General features: G+C 40.8%; 2 protein-coding genes across 5 annotated transcripts; both read left to right on the forward strand.

The window, feature by feature from the left end:
* Positions 1 to 10,911: 10,911 nt before the first annotated feature.
* On the forward strand, positions 10,912 to 15,723 carry rgs18 (regulator of G protein signaling 18). The gene is made up of 5 exons (XM_071917656.2): positions 10,912 to 11,108; positions 11,634 to 11,738; positions 11,939 to 12,000; positions 12,776 to 12,942; positions 14,929 to 15,723. The coding sequence occupies exons 1-5, from the start codon at positions 10,987 to 10,989 to the stop codon at positions 15,181 to 15,183; spliced, it is 711 nt and encodes a 236-aa protein (XP_071773757.1). The 5' UTR covers positions 10,912 to 10,986; the 3' UTR covers positions 15,184 to 15,723.
* A 4,708-nt stretch (positions 15,724 to 20,431) lies between these two features.
* rgs1 (regulator of G protein signaling 1) lies at positions 20,432 to 22,140 on the forward strand. 4 transcript variants are annotated; one of them, XM_071917669.2, is made up of 4 exons: positions 20,432 to 20,525; positions 20,883 to 20,962; positions 21,065 to 21,231; positions 21,550 to 22,140. In XM_071917669.2, the coding sequence occupies exons 1-4, from the start codon at positions 20,515 to 20,517 to the stop codon at positions 21,724 to 21,726; spliced, it is 435 nt and encodes a 144-aa protein (XP_071773770.1). In that variant the 5' UTR covers positions 20,432 to 20,514; the 3' UTR covers positions 21,727 to 22,140. The 4 variants fall into 4 exon arrangements, with proteins under 4 accessions (XP_071773770.1, XP_071773768.1, XP_071773769.1 ...); XM_071917667.2 differs by having other exon boundaries at positions 20,453 to 20,624; positions 20,878 to 20,962; XM_071917668.2 differs by having other exon boundaries at positions 20,453 to 20,624; positions 20,902 to 20,962.
* The last annotated feature ends 246 nt before the right edge of the window (positions 22,141 to 22,386 follow it).

The raw sequence follows: 22,386 nt of genomic DNA on the forward strand, positions 1-22,386 counted from the left end.
TGTGCGAGTATTTAGTATATGTGAGTGTGAACAGCAAAACTGTAATTATGACTATATGGCCTCTCTTATAGTGTTAATTACAGTGTGAATAATAATAGTCTATGGACTGTGGATATTACAAAATCTAAATTTAATTATGGAACATTGCTTTCTGTGTCATGGCATAAGTATACCCACAGTTTTTTTTTTTTTTACCTTCCTTTCAGTGGGCAGTCACAACTTATTAGATTGTCTATTTTTAGTAGTTGTTTTTTTTCTTCAGATGGAAACAGTGATGACAGATCCCATGAATACACGTCATCTGCATGAGCCGCCAAAACAACACTGAGCAGATCTTTAGATTTGTTGTGTCTAACATCCAGTACATGACAGGATTGCCTAATCGGTGTCCTCTTGTACTCCCGAGATTTGCTCATGTAAATATATTAAATGTAATCACAGCTAATTGCATTACTGTCAGGTCAGTGACCGCTTAATTCCCCTAATGCAACTAGGGCACATAATGGATTCATTTTTGATAAGCTGCTGACATACACATGGTAACCTCAGGAGTCATTTATCAATCATTTTATTGAAAGTTCCTGAGTAAAGAAGAAAAAAGACATTTTTTTTTAGAAATGGTTGTTCACACAAAAAAATAAGAATGAGTGGTCACCAATATAACATGATGAGTGAAATGTGGATCCTCCTCCCTACTCTTCTCTTTGATTTAGTCAAAATTGTTCCATTTTCCTGTTGGTGCTGAAGAGGTCGAGACAGTAAACAATACACAGTGCAGGTATTTGCTTTATGTATATGTGCAGCTGTGGTTAAAAGTATGATAAGAAGCACACTGTAAACAAGCAACACTTTACATTTCAGTTTGTTTAGTTTTCAAAACCGCTATGTCCACATTCATGGTAATCAAGCCAGGAGCTTTGATGACTGGTGATTCTAACGATGTTCCAAATCATCACAGGTCACTATTGGGGCATATTAAGTTGCTTCTTTATTCATTAAAAACACTTTAATGAGACCCCAATGAATTATGTAAACTAGAGCACAAGCTAATATCATTCAGAATAACTAATAAGATGTAGTATGGTGGGCTGGCTGATGTTGAAAACTGCAGTGTACACATTATGAAGCACTCTATAACATACAGTAATGAGGTAAGCAGTTATTATCGGCTTTTGTGAGAGGAATTGGGTTCCTGGTATCATCTGAGCCAAGGTCTCCTCACAGAGCGGACATGCAGGTCTGGAAACACAAGGTAGAAGCACAAAATTGCAGCCCTTGGAGGATTCATGTGAGTCGTGTGTGTTTCCACATTAATAATGCAGCGGCCAGTGGCTATATAGATTATATATAACAGCTGACAACTAGAACATTTTACATTGAGTATCTCATTGATAACCATCTTTATCATTGTAAATTAGATTGTTATATCCTTGATTACAGTTTCTGCCCCATTATTCCCTGGTGATCAAACCCATACACATCAAGACACACATCCATTACTTCCCTTCACACCAATATAGCTCCTAAATCTATGAAATATATGTTTTGAATCTTTTCTCTCTTGACTCATTTTAACATCATTTGTTAACATTATTTCATACAAATTCATACCATACCATTATTTCATACCAATTGCATGGAGCAAAAGGTTGATTTCTGCCAAGGCTACATCTGTACATGATGAAGTAAAGAGTATAGGCTATTTTAACCTAACAGTGAACATGTTGCTGCTGATTCATACATTCATCCATTGAAAGGTTATTATTATGCAGTTGATGAGTTTTGTTCAAAATAGATAGGAAAAAATAAAACAGCTCTTACAAAATGTTTGATTGATAGCACACCATTATTAAAACAAATGATGGTACTTTTAAATGCTAATATCTACCTTTAGTCCTTAGTTGACAAAATGATGACACTTTTATAGACTGGATCCTCTGCAGTCAAGAGCTAATGAATGAACTTCAATATTTTTTGTCCTCAAACATGCTTATATAACATTTTGGAAATGAATTCTTCTTCTTCTATTCAAGACTTAATCAGGAACTAATATGTTAAAGAATTACTTCCCGTCTCTACTTCTTAACACTGAGTCATTGCGCCTCTTAAATACCCAGCTGCACTTCATGATGGTGTTGTTAAGGGGATATTTTTACTCCACTTTTCGCACAGATTCTAAAGTCACTGTAGAAAATACATTTTCCCAGCCTGAGTCCAAAATGCACAAAAGCGAAACAGCGTGCACTCGTGTTTGGACAAAACGCCATATCGCTTTAAGAAGAAAAGGCAGAAACAGCAGGATGGAAGTTGTCACCCAGTAGGAGTCTACAATTTGACCGATGGATAGTTTTATCCGTGACCTGGTTTCTTTGCATATTAATCATGCTTCCATCCTCGTACGCTCCCAGGCAGAGGGATTTCACAGATAACAGTCTGTTTATAGTACACTGATAATCGGCGCAATGTGTTTCACAGACCATCAGCCAAACAATTCACTCTAATTAGGCTTCCCTCACACACACCGAGAGCAAGGGAACTCAACTTCCAGAAATTATGCTACAGAGTGATGAGAGAGAGGGAGAGGGAGAGAGAGAGAGAGAGAGAGAGAGAGAGAGAGACATCAATGATGAATCATGAAACATTCAAAGTGGAGAATCTTGACAATAATTCTGAGAAAGAGAGAGAGAGATATACGGGAGAGAGAGGGGGAGCAGGTGGCACTATCTGCACTTCATGATTTTCCATAAATAGTCCAAATGAAGATATGAGGATGAAACCTCTGTAATCAGAGCCACTATAGCGAGCAGTGGGCTGAATGTGACTCACTGTCTCCTACATGGTGAAGAACCCGGGCCAAGAGCCTCAGCAGCGTATTCTGCATCGCAATATTGTTCAATTAGGACTCATACTGATTTACAACCAACACAACACTGCCGTGGGAGCATATACAACATGAGATAATTTTATTTACGTTACTGGATGAACACACACACACATATTACTACATTTATGAGGAGCTACATTGATAAATTCATTCCTCAACCCCTAATCCTAACCTAAACCTAATCCTAGATCCAACTTTAACCCTAAACTCAAGTCCTAATCCTATAAAAGACCCTTAAAGAAGTGAGGACTCGCAAAAAATGGTACTTTCTATACTTGTGAACACACACACAGACACACAAACACACACACATACATACATTGGCACTGTTACTGTATGTTCTACAGTACAAAACAAGTTGAGCTACATATTTTGTCTCCTGCTTCAAGTACCTTTAAGTTAGCAGCCTCAGTGACGGGACATGACAGGACACTGGCACTGGTGTAAAATACTGTTTTCAGAGGTGACCTTGGGCAGCTGGGTGGTGCAGTGAGTGGAGAGAGGAGCCGGTATCAAGCCAAAATGTCGGCAAGAATCCACCGTACTGAAATGTCCTTGAGCAACAAACTGAATCCCTACCAGCTCCATGACTACTGGCCAGCAGCTGACCCTGACCTCTGACCTGCCTGTGGAGAGCAGAGAGCAAATAAAAAATCCCCCTACTTTTAGGCATGGTATCTAGTTTTTCCTCGACTACACAGGTGAGATCTGTAGTGCTAGTGCTGGCCGAACAGATTCAGTGAAAAGCATGACTTCTCAGAATTCATGCAAGGAATATGTCAAGGATACAATATTCATAATAGAGTTTAAACCTTGTCTACTTGGGGAGACAAAAATGACACAAGTAATGATGCAAAAGTAAAACATGATAAAAAATAAAGATGTGCAGCCCATTTGCTGAGTGCATGAATGTATGGCTGCAGAGTGGCGATTCAGTTTTAAAATGTATAGTTTGGAAGTGTGAGAGTCAGTTGATCAATATGTTTATTTGACATGAAAAAGAAGAGATGGTATGCACTTTGTTATAAAGTAGGACTGCAGAGAACTGCACAAAATAATTGGTTCCGCAGAAAGGCTATTCATGTTGTAACTCCAATTTGTGTCACAGCTAGAGTCTGTTCTCTCGCAGTCCGGCAGTCAAAAGTGTATTATATTACTTGCTAAGGATCTTGACTGAAGTCGAATGGGAAAATCAAGAGTCTGTTCTCTTAAATTTCAGCAGTCCAGGAGCGTTCAGTCGTGCTGCACCATCTCTAACACTGTTGAAACAGGCCGACTTCCTCATCCAACCTGAAGAGCACAAGCTTGCCTTACTCCCAGAGTTAATCAGTGAAACAAATGCTTTCAGATAATCAATTAAAATACTCTCCCTTTTACAGCAAAATCATTAACATCCTTGTTATAACTTCAGCGGCTTCGGTGATTGTATGCTCGGTGTGTGGTGCTCTTCCTAATTTCCCAGTAGAGAAGTATTAGTAGCCTATTCCTGTAAGAGTTGGGACGGAAGTTGAGAATGAGAGATGTTGATGGGAGAAAATGCACTGTCATTATGCAGATAGACAGAGGATTCATTACAACAGCCAACCAGCGGAGAGGTCATTCCATTTCTGCCTTTTATCATATATTCATGGGAAAGTTTGATCTGATTACGGAGGCAGGGTTGCAGGCGCAGTCTCTCCTCAGGAGTAAATGTTTATTGATCAAGAAGGACTTGGGCATGTAAATCCTGATTTGTATGTGTGTGTTGTCTGGTGCGGGGCAGCTGCAGAGTAGAATCCATCACTATTGGCATGTGGACCTGATTACTGGAGAGACTCTGAAAGTCTCATAGACCTATGATAAAGAACTCTGTCCAGGCCTCTTTACAACCACATCACTCAGGGTGTCTGCACAAAGGAACAGTACATTGCAAAAAAAAAAAAATACCCCACGTTCCAGCCTCCTCTTGGCACACTCACCTTAAGTCAGCTCCATCCCAGCTGAGACAGTGCTCCTTATGTCTCGGAGCTCCAGGGAACACAATTAAACTCCTGCAAAAAAAAAAAAAGGATATAAAAGAATATTTTCAGAGAGAGAGAAAAGGGCTTGAATTGGATAAAAAGCCCAATTTAAATCACATTTAAACATAAACGTCTTGAAGAGTGTGAAACTGTAGAAATTGTGAAAGCAAACATGCAGATGTAAGTGTGAATGCATGATGGTAATGTTCCTCGCGAGGCAGAGTGGTGGGATTTGACTTGCATTTAATTCTGATTCGCAATGGTAGTAAGATTCAGTAGGAGCAGAGCCAATGTTGTTTACCAGAGTAGGCGGGGTGGTCCAGTTTTATTTGAAACACCTCACTGGCAAAAAATAAAAATGGAATGTGAAAACCCCATCTTTTCAGTGTTGGGTATGGTAATCAGGATGAAGGTGGCATTTTGAAACTGTAGGCACTGAAGCCCAATCTGACTAAGCTCCTGGCTCACTGAGCAAGTACAGATAGTACAGCATCATCTCGTATGTGTCAAGATAACGGCTATCACACCTAGAAATACATTACCCCGTTTACAGTCTTCCAAGTCTGAAAGAGTCTTCCGACCATGGAAAACATCTTTTCAAATTCCACAGTTGCAGCTGATCGCCTCAAACCAGTGAATACTGGATTACTCATAAGTGGGTCTAACTTAGTTTTCCATATATCTTGGTTACTTATGATTGGACACCTTTGGGTTTTATGTTAATTCCTCAACGCAGCATTGGGTGGCAGCATTGAGTCTGTGTTTGTATGACTGGGAAGGGATCTTAAGCATTAAGGCTCCTGTGTAAACAAAGGACTGCTGGCCAGAGAAGTAGGTGATCACTTATGGTTAGACCTGTATGTTAGTGTTCAATATTTGCAAATAATTCTTAGCAGTTGTTTTAACTTGCTTTGACAAGTATACAGTGTGATTGACAGCTATCCACAATTGTCCTGATGCTGTAAATCCCACCCATCTGGTACTCAAAGTACATTAAACCAAATGCTAAGGATTATTTACAAATTTGACCCAACTGTGATACTGTCACTTCAACACAGAAAGAAAGGTGATGGATTCTGAATATGTGGTGATGAGTCATTTCCCTTATCATAGCCATTTCACATAAAACCACAGCAAACATGGTTTTTTTTTTCTTTCTTTCCTGTGCATTCCCCATTCACACCACTGTGTTTACTTGCTACCGTGAGACAGCTTTTAGACCACTTTGCACCTAATGCGGCGTGCGCTTAAACTAGCGGAGCTGTTACCCTGTGTGACTGTCTGAAAGGGAAATGATGTCACCAGTGAGCAGCCATCTTGGCATGTATCTGCTGGCTGCTTCTCAGCTGAAAGCGGAGCGCTCAGTTCCTGGAAACTGTCAACCTTCGTGTAAAGCCTAATGAGGGAGATCCCACGCCTGATCGCAAAACAGGTGAACCAGCCAAACCTGAGAAAACCAATTTAGAGTTACAGTGGGGGTTTTTTTCCCAATGCGGAGAAATACTCTGTCTTCCAGCTAGCACACTGTTGATTCACTGTAACATAGTAAAGATAAAAAAAAACAACCTTACACTCTGATCCGTATTGTCAGGCCTTATGGTCTAGCCCTTGTTACCTAAAAGTGTTACCTAACCCAGTTTTGGGAGGGATCCATCCGTACAGTATGGAGACACTTGGACTTATAGGATCCTATCTGGGTCGAGTGCAGTTCTGAGATATTGAGCATCAAGGTTTTGGCGTCCCAGCTGGCAAAACTGTAATGTAGTGAAATCTATCTTTATCCCTCAACAAAGCCTGCATCCCCATGGTACTCTGAATGCAAAATGTCAACATCTTGGGATAATGAGAAATTGGCCCTAACAGAGAGGTGAGGTCAGGCTCTACTGTATCTGACTGAGGAAACTCCAGTTTCAATGAGACACTGGATGAATATGATTTAATGGTAAAATGTAATTATCAAGGCAGATTTTATGCATATTTAGACTAGACTGCATCAAATGTAATCAATTTTGGTATGGCAATTTCATTTGAAAGAGTGCAACAAAAAAAAAAACATGATTATATAAAATTGCATTATCCCAAGTTATTCTCATGTTGGTTTAACAATTTCCCAACCCTAAACAGTACACCATCTATATTAATTCACTGGTATACTCACCAGCATGTCACTGTATGTTTGGCTGCTGTTACTTATCCCAAAGTAAGATAATCTAATTTTCTGCACATACTCTTCTAGTCCTCCTTGTCCGCTGTTGTTTGCGTCTTACAGGATTCCATGTGGAAGGATTGACACCCACTTCCTGGTCTTTTGTTCTCCCTCAATCCGCAGCCCTGATTGTCTCTGTTCCTCCATTTGTCATCCTGCTGCTCTGTTCGTCTCTCTCACTCCTTTTTGCAGTTCTGTGAAGAAAAAACACCCTAATTCAATATATAAGCTACACATTTTGGTTAAGCCCATCTATGGAGCTAAACACTGTTTCTGATGGGATATTCATTCAGCACCCAACTGGCTATCTGAGTGTGTCACAACAGTTTTAGTACATCAACTAAGATGGCAGCCACTGGACAGGAGTTAGATGATGTTACATCCACATATATTAGATAAAGAGAAATAACCTGATGGATAACAATCAGTGCGTTTACATGAACATTAAAATTCTGAACATGAATCTTATCCTGGCTAAGGTCTTAGTCATATGCTGTTTACATGGACCGATCAGTAACCAGTTTTTACATATACCTGTATAGTATACCATATACCTCTATAGTTTTCCTGCTGTGTTCATTTAGTGGTGCGTTGTTTTGATGCTTGTGACTCCATGGAAACGTGTGTGACTCCGTGGAAACAGCGCACAGGATATGGTGTTTAAATGCTGGAATATACCGTCTGTTTATATTGTTATGATATTATATTATTATATACTAATTTGCATGTAAACACACTCAAAGATGATTCTATGCCATATCTGATGCTAGGATATGTAGCTAGCCTTAGCTAACTAGTGCTAGCAAGTACATTGGGCAACTAATGATTTAGTTGCTGAACCTATTGTCATGGAAAACGTAAAATGATACGTCATTAACTTTAAAAGGTTTCCTATTTCCTGACTTGCACGTCACTATTACAACCTTACAGGCTGCATTAGCCTCTGACAGATTTCGATTGGTCCATTGAAGGACCAAGTTGAAACGCAGTCTCTGAGATAAAACTTGTTATCTTTTTAAATATTTAACCCCAAAAGTTTTTTTTGTCTTTGTTGAATAACACCACACAAGCATAAAGTAACATTCAACGATTAAGAATGTGTGGATAACTCAATTTTAAAATACATTTAAAAAAGTCAGATTGAACGTCATGATTCCAAGCTCCTGCCTTGTCATTAAATAGAATGCCTAATACGCCAGATGATGAAAAGAAACAGAGGGAGTTGTTCAGCAGGGCGTCCGGGTGTGATATACCCTCTTTGGGAAGATCAAGGCCTCTGGGGCTCTGAGTTTTGACAAGAGGCTGTCATTGATGCCCAGCCTCTACAGTGAGCACCCAAACGTCTTTCTCTTCATCACTCCTGCAGCGTCCCATTTTTAGATGACAGATGAAGATGAAAGCAATCCCACTCAGGCATATTGTTCATTTGACATTTGAACACAGGTACAAAGGGAATATCACAAATTAGACGTATGTTTTTTGAGGAATTTCAGACATTAACCCCGTCTCCATCTTTGGGCTTGTGCGTGTGTGTGTGTGTGTGTGTGTGAGAATGTCTGCGTGTATCTTCCCTGTTCCTCTGAGGTTGAATTCCTCTGACAAATTTTCAGTTGACTTTAGTGTTTTGCTTGTGTTTTCTTAGCTGACTTTTCTTTGTTTCCACCCAGCAACAACACGCTCAGCCTCCCAGTGTGTGAAGGCAGACTTCACTTGACCTATGTGAACACACAGTCTGCAGACGGGAAGTAGCGACCCCGCCTCCCCCTTCACCCTGTCAGCACTTTGCAGTTTCAACTTCATCACTTCCCCCTTTTCAGAGAGCGACGTACAAGCCGCACTCATAAAGTGCGATTTGCATATAATCACCATCAACAGATAAAGTTCAGGTAGTGCTGCAGTAATACAGGAAGAAGAAGAAGAAGTGTGCGGTATGCCTGGAATGCTTCGACTATATAATGTTGAGAAATTAGGAACTGACGTGGACATTGCAAATTCACAGTTTACATGGAGCAGACATCATGTGATTTCATATGCGGCTGGCTGCTCTATGTTTTGTGCAAAGAGTATTTGGTCACCCTTGCTCAGCCGAGTGGCATTTCAACCAAACTAGTTATACTGGGCTAAATTGCTTTTAGACGAACCTCTCCTCTGGCCATGAACACAGAAGCACCGTCTTGCCTCTCTCTACTTCCTCAGCACTTTGCTAACAATGCTTGATCTCATTTTGGAATAAAATACATGACCTGGTGCTGATGAAATAATTAAACTGGGATTGTTCTTTGAATATTATTTCAAAATGGCCAAATTAAATCAAATCTTTTGTGGCTGTCTTGTCTCTGTGGGCGTATTGGTCCGGTTGATATTCTATCTGGTATGTTTAGAAGAGGCATGGCCGCCATTTAATTTGTTTTCAGTGACTCAGCTGTCCTCTGTTTGCCTGAAGGAAGGAACATTTACAGTTATGAATTTATCACTAGTTATGGATTTAATCAGTGTGTGTTGTTGTTAATGTGAGGATGGATAGGTTTTGATTTGGCCCAGGTGTTATGTGACCTTTAAAAAGTTAGTTATGCTATCATACTAGCTTTTCTGTTGTCGGGTAAAATCCTTGTATCTTCCAAATGTCAACTTTTCAGGAACTAAGAAAAACAGTCTTATTTTTAGCTTGATGACCATAGATCTTTCCCACAGAGGAGCATGTAAATTCATTTAAACCGTGAAAATCACCATGAGGTTTTCACTCGACAACGACGATTTAAGCATCATAGAAGAAGAAGTAGAACCGTTACTCTTTCTTTCAAGGCTCTCAGGTTCATTTGTTGTTGTCAGCGACTAGAGAAATATTGTCACGGTCTTTTGTTTTGTGTTGTTAAAGATGCAGTTTTGAAGCTCTCTCTCTCTCTCTCTCTCTCTCTCCCTCCCTCAAACAGAGACATCACATTTGTCTCCATCTGCCCCAGAATGCACCTATTCCCCGTTGCTCTCTGCCGTGTCACAGTGAGTTTGTCTTTCTCCATTAAGGCTCTGATGTTGTGGAAAGAGCCGAGCCCAGACTCTGCGCAGACACATTTTATTATTCATTACATTTCATTCTCTCTATCTCTGCAGTGTCTGGCCTAGCTGCTGGTGCAAGTGGAATCACAGACTAACCCTACGCCGCCTTATACTGTCTAGAACCCCGCACTTCTGTGGTGTCATAATCCCAAAATTAAGCTCAAATGTTTCATGTTGTGTTAAAGCCATGGGTAATTTTGTTGGAGAGGGTAATTACGATTGTTCATTTTATGTCGAATTATGACCTAATTATTAAATCCACTGCCTCAACAATCCTGATGTGATTCATATATGACAATTTCACCCACATAATCGCATTACATCCATGAGAGCCTATATAAACATTAAAACAACCTTTAAGCCACTACAATCTGTATTAAAAAACTCACAGGAACAAGGCTATGTGTGATTTCCAGATAATTTTATGATGTTATCAGCACTATGTTGCCTGGGTTATGGGGTCAAAAGTTGCTTCAGTACGTTGTTCTGCGAACATGTCAAAAATGTGCCTAAATAATGAAGTTTTATTACCCGTTACCCTCTAATGGACAGCACAAAACAAACCACTTATGTGTGAATGAGTGAAGCCAATCGTGTCTTTTGCAAAATTCAAAGTAAACAGTTGACAGGAAGACAGAAGCCCAGGGGGGTTTTCTCTGTCACTGATGGCGCTGTAAGCAGTAAGTGGTTTCCCCGTGCCAGGAAGTAGAGCAAAAGGTATGGGAAATGAAATGCGAACAGGGTTTATAAAAGATGAGGCGGCTCAACGAATGAGGGGTTAAAACTTGTCAGAGAGCGGCTTGCGGCCTGGTGTTACGTACGCCGAGCACAGACACAGCAGCATGGAGACGCTTCTTTTTCTATTTCCTCAATTCAACTTTCTGGCCCCAAAGGAGGAAGCGTATTTCAAAATGCTTGGTCCAGAAGACTTGCAGACAGCAAGGATGAAAGACGATACTACCAGGTTGGTGTGTGAAGTTCATTTATTTTCAAATGCCTTCTTCATTTGGAGAAGGGAAAAGTTTAGTTTTTTAGCATTTTTTTCAGCCAGTGTCAGAAATTTGAGTAGTGCAAATTTTTTATCACAGTAATAAGAGATTCAGCAACAGTTGCTTGCTATATTTCTAAGTTAAATTGCATAAACCCATCACTGTAGATGTGTACTGTTTGTGTATATTGTTGTACCTTGTCTAAGTGTGATTGAAAGCCACTAGAGCTGCTAGACTTCTCAAGGCTGCTGTTATCAACAGCCTCCCCGCTGAGTCTCTACTGACCTTTTGTGAAAACGTGTGCATAGTTGGCTTTTATCTTGCATAAGTATGACGGAGAAGCCAAAAGAATTGCTTATTTTGTAGGGCATCATGTGAATCACTTTATAAATGTCTGTGTGAGTAGGAATTCAGTGATAAATTGTTGATTCGGAAAATAGCGCTCTGAGTTGCACCTGCACAGACAGCATGTGAGACTTGATGCACATTTTTCTTTGCAGACTGAAAGACAAGGACAGGAAGAGCCGACTAAGCCTCTTTCTCACCAAGTCAGGCTCTCATGAAAACGTCAGTCCAGATAAAAGGACAAACACAGCATCCAGCAAGTGAGGCAACATCCAATATTTTCATGTACAGGCAATGTTATTTTGCAAATTATTTCTTTATTACCCTCAATTTCCGAGAAGTTCCATGAATCATTGCACACTACAGGAGACATGGGATCTAGACTTCTCACTAGACAAGAATCCAAAACATTTTTGCTGCACCATTAGGCAACAGCTGACAAAATCTCTGATTTTTGCAGTATCTCACCGGAGGCAGCTTTGAAATGGAGTGACTCCTTTGAAGAACTGCTGAAGCATTCAGGTCAGATTATAGCCCAAAATCTTTCAAATCACTGTGGCAAATTGCTGTCCAAAAAGTTTCTTCCTCTGTCAAACAATTTGCTGTATTTGAATAGGAAACTGTTGTTTTGTGGAACGCCATGGGGCAATAAATGGTTAATGGAAAGAGCAGCGGGGGTTTCACTACATCTTTTTATGTTGGTTGGCGTAGATAGGAATACAGAAGCTGCTCAACTTCCTCATAAGCTCATAAGTAGCATTTCATTGCCACACTGAAACATTTTAAGCATACAGCTCCTCTGACAATACTTCTTGAACCCATTGTGAACAAGGCTTAATAAAATAATAATAATAATAATAACATTTGATTGGGATTGGAGAATTTTTTGGTCTAAAATGATTGATAGATTGAACAATTTAAGTTCTGACAACAAAATATCAGTTCTGAGTCTACAAGTACATTGAAGCTGTATAAAGGTTTCTATATATTTGGATTGTTTGTAGACATTGGAGTAGCCTACATCAAGCCCATTTTTAGTTACTATGGGGTGAGAAAGTTAAGCCTATTCTCCATTTACACATCCTACAACACTCCGATCTCAGAGAAATTCCAGATTTGGTTTTTACCATAACAGCTGCCTGCGCTATGCTGTGCAAATCCCATTTTCTTTGCTGGCACCACTCTAGTAACTACCCTCACAGTTCTGATCAACACACCCCGAAGCGTAAAGTGGAACCCAGTGAACGCACACAGCGGTTGACAATAACAGTGTGTCTCTCGCCTTCCTCTGATCCAGATGGGGTGAAAACCTTCTCTCAGTTCCTCCGGACAGAGTTCAGCGAGGAGAACATCGAGTTCTGGTTGGCCTGCGAAGAATACAAGACCATTGACTCTGAGACCAAGCTGCTGTCCAAAGCCAAATATATTTATGCTGTCTTTATTGAATCGGAGGCCCCTAAAGAGGTATGGACACGGCATGATTACTGAGCATAAACTATACTATAAAGCTGCCATGTTATGCTGCAAAACAGGCTACAAAGTGGAGCTGGGAGGCTGGAACAACACCGGTTATCTACCATTGTCTTACACAGGCTTATTTGTCTCTGAGGGCCGTTGAAGGTGTAAAACACAATAAGAATGGATGAGTTTCCACGTATACTGATGCACTGCACAATCATCAGCCTGCAGCAGTTTGAAAACAGTCATTAGGAGCATTGTTTGCTGAGGTCATGCGTGCAGTGCAGGCGCCGCTGCAGAACAGGCCGGGTTATTTCTGTGCGAGCCGGTTGTGGTTTCAGAGGTTCCCTCGGCCCCTGCAAGGATGACGCGACCACCATGCGATTATACGCTCTCAGGGCCTGAAAACAGATGTGACCGTTAGACGTGTGTCGGGTTTGGGGTTTCGGCTTGCCGCTACAGAGCTGGAGAGAGGATCACCCACACACTTTCAGTCTAAGATGAATACGATGTGTAAATATGCAAAAGATAAGAGTCTTTGGAACGTCCTACAGTAACATAAAAGCATATGCCAGTTCGACTGATTTCCAAAGAGATAAAAATGTAAATCAATGCACCTCTGGAGAAACATCTTGCACACATACAGACTTAGTTCTGTGCTGCCCATGATGGTGGTGGGGTATTTACTAATGCACAAGAATATCTTGAGAGTGGTTGTCATTATTTTTGTTGCTGTGAGCCATCTAAGTAGCTTCACCGCTGCAGCACACAAGTCTTTTCAAGGAAGAATATTCACTGAACGAGAATTCACAATGTGTGACTCCATGATTGTGATTGGCTCAATCAGCATCTGTGAGCACAAACAACTCTCTCCCAAAACTAGCAGCCAGAAAATCAGCTCTCTTATCTGTGATGTTATCAAAGACACTTTTTGGAGGCTGGCTGTTTTGAGTCATTGATTGTTTGTCTGAGGCTTAACACCCAAATTAGCTTTATATTGTGTAGCGCTAACAGTTCAGACACACAAAATGTACCCAAATCATCCTGAGTGCTGTAACAGTGTCCGCAAAGTCGCTCTCCTTTTAATAATCAAAGGAGCTGCTCTCTTGATGACATCACAGATTAGTCTTGGCTTGTGTTGCGTTGCGTCCGACGCATCCAGCGTCATCATTCACCTAGATCCAATTGCCATAGACAAGTGCAATATGTGTCTAGTATTTCCAGTTTTATGGTAACTAACTCGCTAAATGTTAAATGACATGTTGCCCAGATTGTGATGATTTACATAAATGCATTAGGACAATATTACTGATGCATAAACAGTCCAGAACAGCTGATGAAATTAGAGCAATGGATAATCAGAACTCTGTGGAGTTGGTGCCCTCTGTGTGTAGCAGGTAGAGCGCCACTGCAACGTGACACTGATGTCGCTTCTGGTACAGCTTGTCTATACTTGGTTCCTTGTGGGAAATCATCTTCCCCAGGCTGTCTTAGAGACAACAAATTTCTAAAAAAGCGAGAGCATGGAAGCATCCTTAAAGTTTGAGATGGACTGTGTGCTTGACATTGAGCATGCGTTTTAAGACGCATAGCTGTTCATTTTCTCATCTGTTTCAACTGGCTCTGTACTACAGACTTTTGATGTGTCGTTCTCGCAATGAATCTAGGGGCTTCCCATTCGTTCTCGTCAGCCAAGTCACCATTTGATGCATCTTCAGTTGGCAAGAAAACCTCTGGGATCTTTATCCATCCTCTGTCCTTGTGTTCTTTTGTTTTTGAATTGCACTTCAGCCATTAGATACTGTGTCAAATGCGTCATAGAGGACACAAAAACACACAAGAACGCATTATAGATAGATCGCAGTAATGGAATTCCATGTGTGACTGCTGTTAAGTGTGGATTCTCAGGTATTCTAGCAGATGTGACTGACTGTTATTCTGCATGCTTTCTCGTCTTGATCTTACTTTGTCATGATCTTACCTCTCACTCAGGTCAACATTGACTACGCCACCAAGACGGACATCCAGAAGAACATAACGCAGCCCACCAAGAGCTGTTTTGAAGCAGCCCAGGTTAAAGTCTACAGCCTGATGAAAAAGGACTGCTACCCCAGGTTCCTGACCTCTGACATTTATCTGCGCCTGGCCAAGCGGAAGGCCCCCGGAGCCACCATGTTCCGCAGGAGGTCACGCTCCTGTGTGTTCAACGAGAGAGGCGAGGCCACAGCTGAGTCTTCAGCCTGGTAGTAGTGGCATTGCAGCAGGTGTGGAACAATCTGCTTTTTTAACCTATTTTAACTCCAAAAGTAGCATGTTAAACTACCCATTGTCTACATCAGAGGCACTGCACTCTGAATCTTGTGGATACAACTTTTACTTTTAAAGTATTTTCTCCAACTTTGCATGATCCATGACAATATCACTGCTCAAGTGACTCTATAGCTACTTACAGTAACCAACTAACCATACAGACAACCATACAGAGACTTGCTTAAATTCAGAGGCATTAGATTTCAGTTGATTGAATCGACCAGTAGTGCGGTATAGAACATTAATGATGTTGATATACATGTCTCTCAAGCTAATTTGACCCATATCCCATTAAAATGGATTCATGATTTTACCCGACCCCCCCCCCATCCCCCCCACCCCCCAATGTCCAACCCCCTCCAGACTCACTTGCAGTGAAAGCCGTAGCTATGGCGACTCCAAAGCACTGCAACTTTTTAATGAGGGCTGTACTAAGGAGATGTTACATTTCTGATATCAATTAAAATATTCCGTTTCCAGAGACAGAAAATGCATAGATCCTGTCTGAATACTAATATGACATTTTATTAATTACCATAATAACTGTTTTTACTGTTTTTCACTTTGCTACCACTGTAACCTAATAATTTATGTATTATAATGATCATAAGTGTGGCTTTGCTGTTGTAAAATGTACATAATCTGTGGAGTAATTATTCTAATAAACACTTTCTTACAAAAGCCTTTTTAAGGAGTCCTTTGGTGTCATTAATTAGTTCGCAGGACCACACCTAAATGTGATGGATGGAGCCATAATGTGTGCATATTACACCAGTGGGTAGAAATGTGATAATTTTGAACTCCCTATTCCAAATCACTGAAAAATTAATAGACCTTATCAACTGACTACCACCACTCTGGGACAGAATTATTCATGTTATGGTATATGTATGCACGGCCCATATTTCTTACAAAGACAAATATGTAATAATTTCAATCTGTCACTGATCCCTCTGAGTTTGCCCCCCAACCTCCTGAATATATATGCAGAGGGAAGGATGTGTTCCAATACCTTACATACATGTGTACAAGCATAACGCCGTGTGGGCTAATGCACACACATACACACACACACACACACACACACACACACACACACACACACACACACAGGGCTGATTTAGCTCATTAACACACATATCAGGAGTTCCAGTAGCCTTTGGAGTGATGAAGCCCAACTCAGCCCAAGTTACTGTCATTCTACAAAAACCTGCATGGAATACCTTACAGTTCACATTAATTATGCATCAATCTAGAAGGCACTGGGATGCATACTGCAATACCTGCTGTCTCCTCGCATAATGGTCAGAGAGTGGGGAAAAAACTTAATGATGTAGTAACAAAGGTAGGGGCTCAGTTGGCCTGCCAAATTCATCACAGCTAAAGATTAGTTGCCCGCTAAGAATTTGTTGCCAGAATTCTTGCTCATTTCTTCCCATTGGTATTTCAATTTGTGACTCAGTCTGTGCTGAAAGCCTCTGAAATCAGCCAGAAGTTAAACATGTTGCTATTAATAAAAAATTCCTTCTGAATTCAAAGCTGTGTAGACCCTTTGAAGGGAAACAAAAGAGTACTTAAACCGAGTTTGCCTGGGGATATAAGGGTTGTATGAAAAGATGAACACCAGTATCCACAGCGAGTTTAAGGCAAAAGGACTCGTAATAATGTAGCTAATAGTGGACATTGACGCTGAATTTCTCAAACAAATGGATTTTTTAGTAAATGACTCCTCAATCCCGTCAAATGGCCGTCGATTGCTTTTGGATCATGTTCAGCTTCTTGCTAGGACTCTGGTGATGGATGATTTACAACAGTTTATAATATTGCTTCATAAAAAGGTGAAAAATGATCAATAAAAACAAACCAAAAACTCCCCACCATACTGGTACCTGGTTGTGCAACACTTAGACTGACACCCTTGGGTGCGGGTTCCCAAACTTTTTCATGGAAACCCCAGATCAAACCCCCCAACACCCATCTCAGAAGATTTTTGTTTCCCTGTCTCTACGTGAACCGAATTTAGTGATAGATTTGCTGACTTGGAGGCTCAGAAATTGAGTTGTGAAATTTCCACTTTACAAATCCATTGGCACTTGACGCGGAGGGCTTGCCACAATATTGACAGAACTAAATGGATTACAGTGCAACTTCGCTCTGAAGGCCAAGTTATGTTTGAATATCTTGAGGTAAGAGGGTTTGCCCCTCTCATCCTACACACAATACCTTCCTGTTTGTTTATGTGAACAAATGTGATATATGAACAAATCATCCCACAGGTCCTGCCTGACACTTTCCCTCCGTTCTGGAAGTGGCCACAGCTCAGGACATCTCTCCAGGGATGGATGAACCTGCTTCAAAGAAGAGGTGGCAGGTTCCCACTGGGAGCGAGTAACTCGGAGAACAATCTCTGCAGGCCTGAGGCTAAATACCACCCAGACATTCATATTCGGCCTGTGAGGCAGGATCTGTGTCAGCTGCATGGGACCAGGAGAAACATGATCAAGAAATGAATTATTTTTACTTCAAAATTCACTATTTTGCTTAACTAAATGCCACACACAAATACTGATGTCATTTTTAGGTCTATGGCAGGCTGTATGGAACATGTATAAAGTTTGTTCTATTAAGATATAATGTAAAAATCGATTCCCGGCGCTCAATTTGATTGTGATTTCTCACTGTGTTCTTCAGTGAGATTGAGTCTGGGATGCCCGCCCTGGAGTCTTTCTGTTGTGTGATATTCTTAAGGGCCCCAGGATATTAGACGGAAATTACTGTGAAACGGGTGAAAATAGGTAAAAGAAAAGAGAAAGGGTCACTTCGGGATCTCCACTGCCCGCTGCTTTCATAATATCTGTCTCCAGAAACAGAGAGAGAGAGAGAGAGAGAGAGAGATGAAAGATGAGAACTTTGTCTTTCTCATTATACCAAATGCATGCTTATTGAATTCATTTCAGCGGTTCAACATTTGATTTAAAGTTGGGAGATTAGGGATTGGGTTTGGTCTTAAACCTCCACCCCCCAGTCGGTGGTCTAGAGCGATTAGCAGAGCAGGGGGACAGCATCAGGGAGGTGTGAAATAGAGATGGGGGCCCTGGAGAGGACTTACAGTGCCACCCTGTGTATGAGCAGGAAAATGCTTCCAGTGAAACCATCATTTGGTATCAAGGCAAGGCAAACTTTATTTATATAGCACATTTCATACGCAAGGCAAATTCAATGTGCTTCAAATAAAACACAAAAAATACATCATTTGTCAGGTAAAATGACATTATCAGCTCATAAAATGATATTAAAAAGAAAGTAAGAAAGAAAGAAAGAAAGAAAGAATGAAAGAGAGAAACAAAGAAAGAAAGAATGAAAGAAAAAGAAAGAAAGAAAGAAAGAAAGAGAAAAAGAAAGAGAAAAAAGAAAGAAAGAAAGAGAAAGAAAGAAAGAAAGAAAGAAAAGGTAAGTATCACTGTGAGGACATTGACTCTGCCTCTAGCCATTCACATCATATTGTCAATGTATAGATGTGAGTGTGAAACAAACAGAAGCTCTTCAATCAAGTGAAGCTCTTCAGGTTTGCAGTGAGTCCTTTTGTCCATTCGGGTGTGAATGAATAACATCCGATGCATGAACATGAGAGTCCAGGCTAAATCACAGTAAGAGAAAGCAGCCTAGATGAAAACAACCTACACAGCCATGGCCTTTTTTGAAAAACAAATTCCTCGACTTGGTGTGTCTACACACATGCAAATAGGGATGGCCCGGGTGTTTTCCATCACCTGTCGATTTGCGTTCTGGGTTTGTTTTGTTTGTTTGCACATTACATCCCCACCAATGATGAGGAAGGTCAGGACAGGTCAAGTGCTCACTCTGGACATGTGCTCATTATACTGCACGAGCGCGCTGTGACCCTCCATGTGACATGACCTCTATACCGCTGGAGGAGCCAAAGAGGACGCTCCTCCACATAAAGCTTAGTCATGATCGTATGGTGTCTTACATGACTTACATGGCTGACAACGGCTTAGCGTGTTCTCTGGCAAGTCACAAATATCTAAATCCCCACGCAATCTTTTGCTTGTGTGATCTATTTTAAATCAAAAGAATATGTAATCATATGTAAATCCTCTTATACAGATAAAGCAAAATGCACTATGGAATAGTAAGTTGTGTTAAACGTATTCCTTCAAACAGCATCTAAATAAAGACTAAATCATCAAATGATCTTGATTAAAACAGTGATAAGTGAGCATCAATAGGTGGAATAAAAACAGACAAATAGGGATGACAGGATGAAAAGGACAGAACAGACATAATGTGAGAACTTTGCCTGACAGCACCTGCTGACTCAACTTAACCAATGATTACACCACTGTGAATATGTAGGGGGAAAGATTCGGCCTTAATCTTTTATCTCATATCTTTTTTTTTTTTTTTTACGAGAATATTGGTCTTAGTTTGCCAGACTTGAGTACACACAGATCTTTCTGTAATTCAAAGCCAATGTACTGATTTGCACCACAGTTTGACTAATTTATGAACACACGCAAATTTTCCGTCAGATTACATCATCGTTTTCGCAGCGGAATCGCAGCCTTTCAGTACAAGGGTCAGTGATCGTCTGCAGTAACTAAAGGCAGAGCATGAGACAGAGTGTGAACACAGTGTTCGTTTTTATTACCTTGATGAATAAGGGGCACAGCAGATAGGCAAATGCCAGGATGTAGGGCCTTTTTTCATTAATCGCGCATTTGTTTATGGTCAGGATCTCTCTGACCATTTAGTTAAATGTTCTTCTATGTATGTCACTTGGTGCTGCGCCACAGCAGGTCATTTTGTTATCATATTCCTAATGATATTCATAAGAAATCCCAATTTCCTATTATAGTTCTTATTTAGATACTCAACTGGTGAACGAAAACCATGTTTGATCATCAGAAATGCCTTGAAAAATCCTGCTTTAATGTTTTTTTTTAAATGCCTCATATCGATGGGTGACATTCATATTGATGAACACTGTTTTGGACAGGGTGCCACAGTCAAGAGGTGAAACGACGGGCCACTCCTTAAATCACAGCACAGCTCTCTCTCCCCAGAGGAGATGCCCCGTCTCTCCCAACAACAACACTTTGCATATTGATTTCCATATGTTCCATTCATGTTGGGGGGCCTCATTTAGATTTGTCCAGTCACTTGACTCCCTCATTTCCAAACAATCACAATCCCATCTTCGCTCTGGCAGGACCTTATCTCTCTCCCTTCTCAGAGGACGTGGAGATGGCGATAAAGTGAGTTACTGCATATTTGATTCCAGGGCCTTTACCATTTTCAGCAGACTACAGCTTACAGCAGCAATGTGGAAAATACCAGGGAGTTTTGCGCTCGCTGTAAGTCTCATCTTTGCATTGTACCATCTATTATTATTTCGAAAAGGTTGAGTTGGTAGTGGCGGGGCTCGGAGGTGGCTCCCAAGCGCTAAATGCATTATCTGACAGAGTTTTGACAAATCGCCTCAAAACATGATGCATGACATAATTGAAATGATTTATGATTTTGCATGCAAATGTGTTTTATGAGAGGCATGTGTTGTGCAGTTCACAGATAACCGGGCTAGTGATAGATCTTGATGCTCTTTTCAAGGGTAGATTGTGTTGCTTTCCCAAGGACCCACTTGAGGATGTTGAGACATGGGGCGAGTCTGTGGACAAACTCCTTGGGTGTAAAGGTGAGAGCTACATATATATTTACTTCATTGATACTTAATTGAGCCTTATTGCCTCTCTCTATATACGCTCACTACCCACTTATCCTCCTCTGTCATTTCCAGCTGGACAGATAGCTTTCCGTGAGTTCCTGAGGTCGGAGTACAGTGAGGAGAACATACTGTTTTGGCTGGCATGTGAGGAGTACAAAAAGATCAAGACCGTCCCAGAGATGATCTCCTCCGCCAACAGGATCTACTCAGAGTTCGTCCAAACGGAGGCGCCCAGACAGGTAAAGATAACTGACTTTTCAAACCCAAACAGTCAGGACTTAAACCTCTCATGACAACCACCGACCTTCTGGGAAGTTCAAGTTCCAACTTTGCAAGTACATTCAAGAGGTTCACTCAAGGACTTGATTTTGATTCTATAATAATAGAAATAAAGCTGCGCATCTGTGCCTTTCATGTTGTTAAATCTACAGAATTTCACCTCAGCTGCACCCAAGTAGCTTCTGATTTGTGAAGTCAGAGCCGACAGCATGGAGACAGACACAATGAAGTGAGCGAGTTAACATAAGATGCCCCCGGGCGATGTTGTTTGATTTCAGATCAACATAGATTGTGGCACCAGAGAAAACATAACCAAGAACATCTCCCAGCCGACCGTGACTTCGTTTGATACGGCGCAGAAGCTCATCTACAGCCTGATGGCCAGGGATTGCTACCCACGGTTCCTAAAATCTGACATCTACCAGGGACTGCTGAGGAGAGCAGAGTCAAGGTGACTGTTTCAAACCGGCAGCCTCTCAAACAGGCGCGCAAGATCTTCTCTCAAACTCTCATCTACCGCTCTTTGATTCCAGTGTGGATAACGGGTTTATGCCATACCATCCAGATCTGTAGTGTAGCAGAAATAGCTTTTCTCTACCTGTGTGATTCAGTAGTCAGTTACAGCTCAAGAGAGATTGAGGCTCGTATTATACTTTATCTCTGTAATTATGTTCAGGTAAAAAAAAAAAAAAAAAATTAAAGAGATTGTGCACATAATTCTTCCCTGATCATGCTTTTCTATCCCCCAACCATGAATTTAATAATAAAACTAATTCCTTATTGTAAATAGTATTATCAACATTTTCTCCAATCAGATTTGGTTATTCAAATATAAATTCTAAAATGTTCTGAGTAATTGAACTTTCACATGGAAATAAATATATGAGTCTATTGTTAAACTTCTGTGTCAGGTTTGGATTCTGTCAAATGCAAATGGCCTGTTTTAAATTATCCCTCAAAATGACGAAATAGACTCAGTTGTACTTGACATTTGGGTGTGGTCGTTTTGAATGTCATGCAAAACATGAAGTCTAGCCTGTGTACTAGGCTATGGTCAGTGGTCAAACAAACACCAGATGGCAACAGAGTCCTTCAAGCAACATCTGTAGATGAGA

Source organism: Centroberyx gerrardi, chromosome 13 (genome assembly GCF_048128805.1).
Source record: "Centroberyx gerrardi isolate f3 chromosome 13, fCenGer3.hap1.cur.20231027, whole genome shotgun sequence".
Classification (NCBI taxonomy): Eukaryota; Metazoa; Chordata; class Actinopteri; order Beryciformes; family Berycidae; genus Centroberyx; species Centroberyx gerrardi.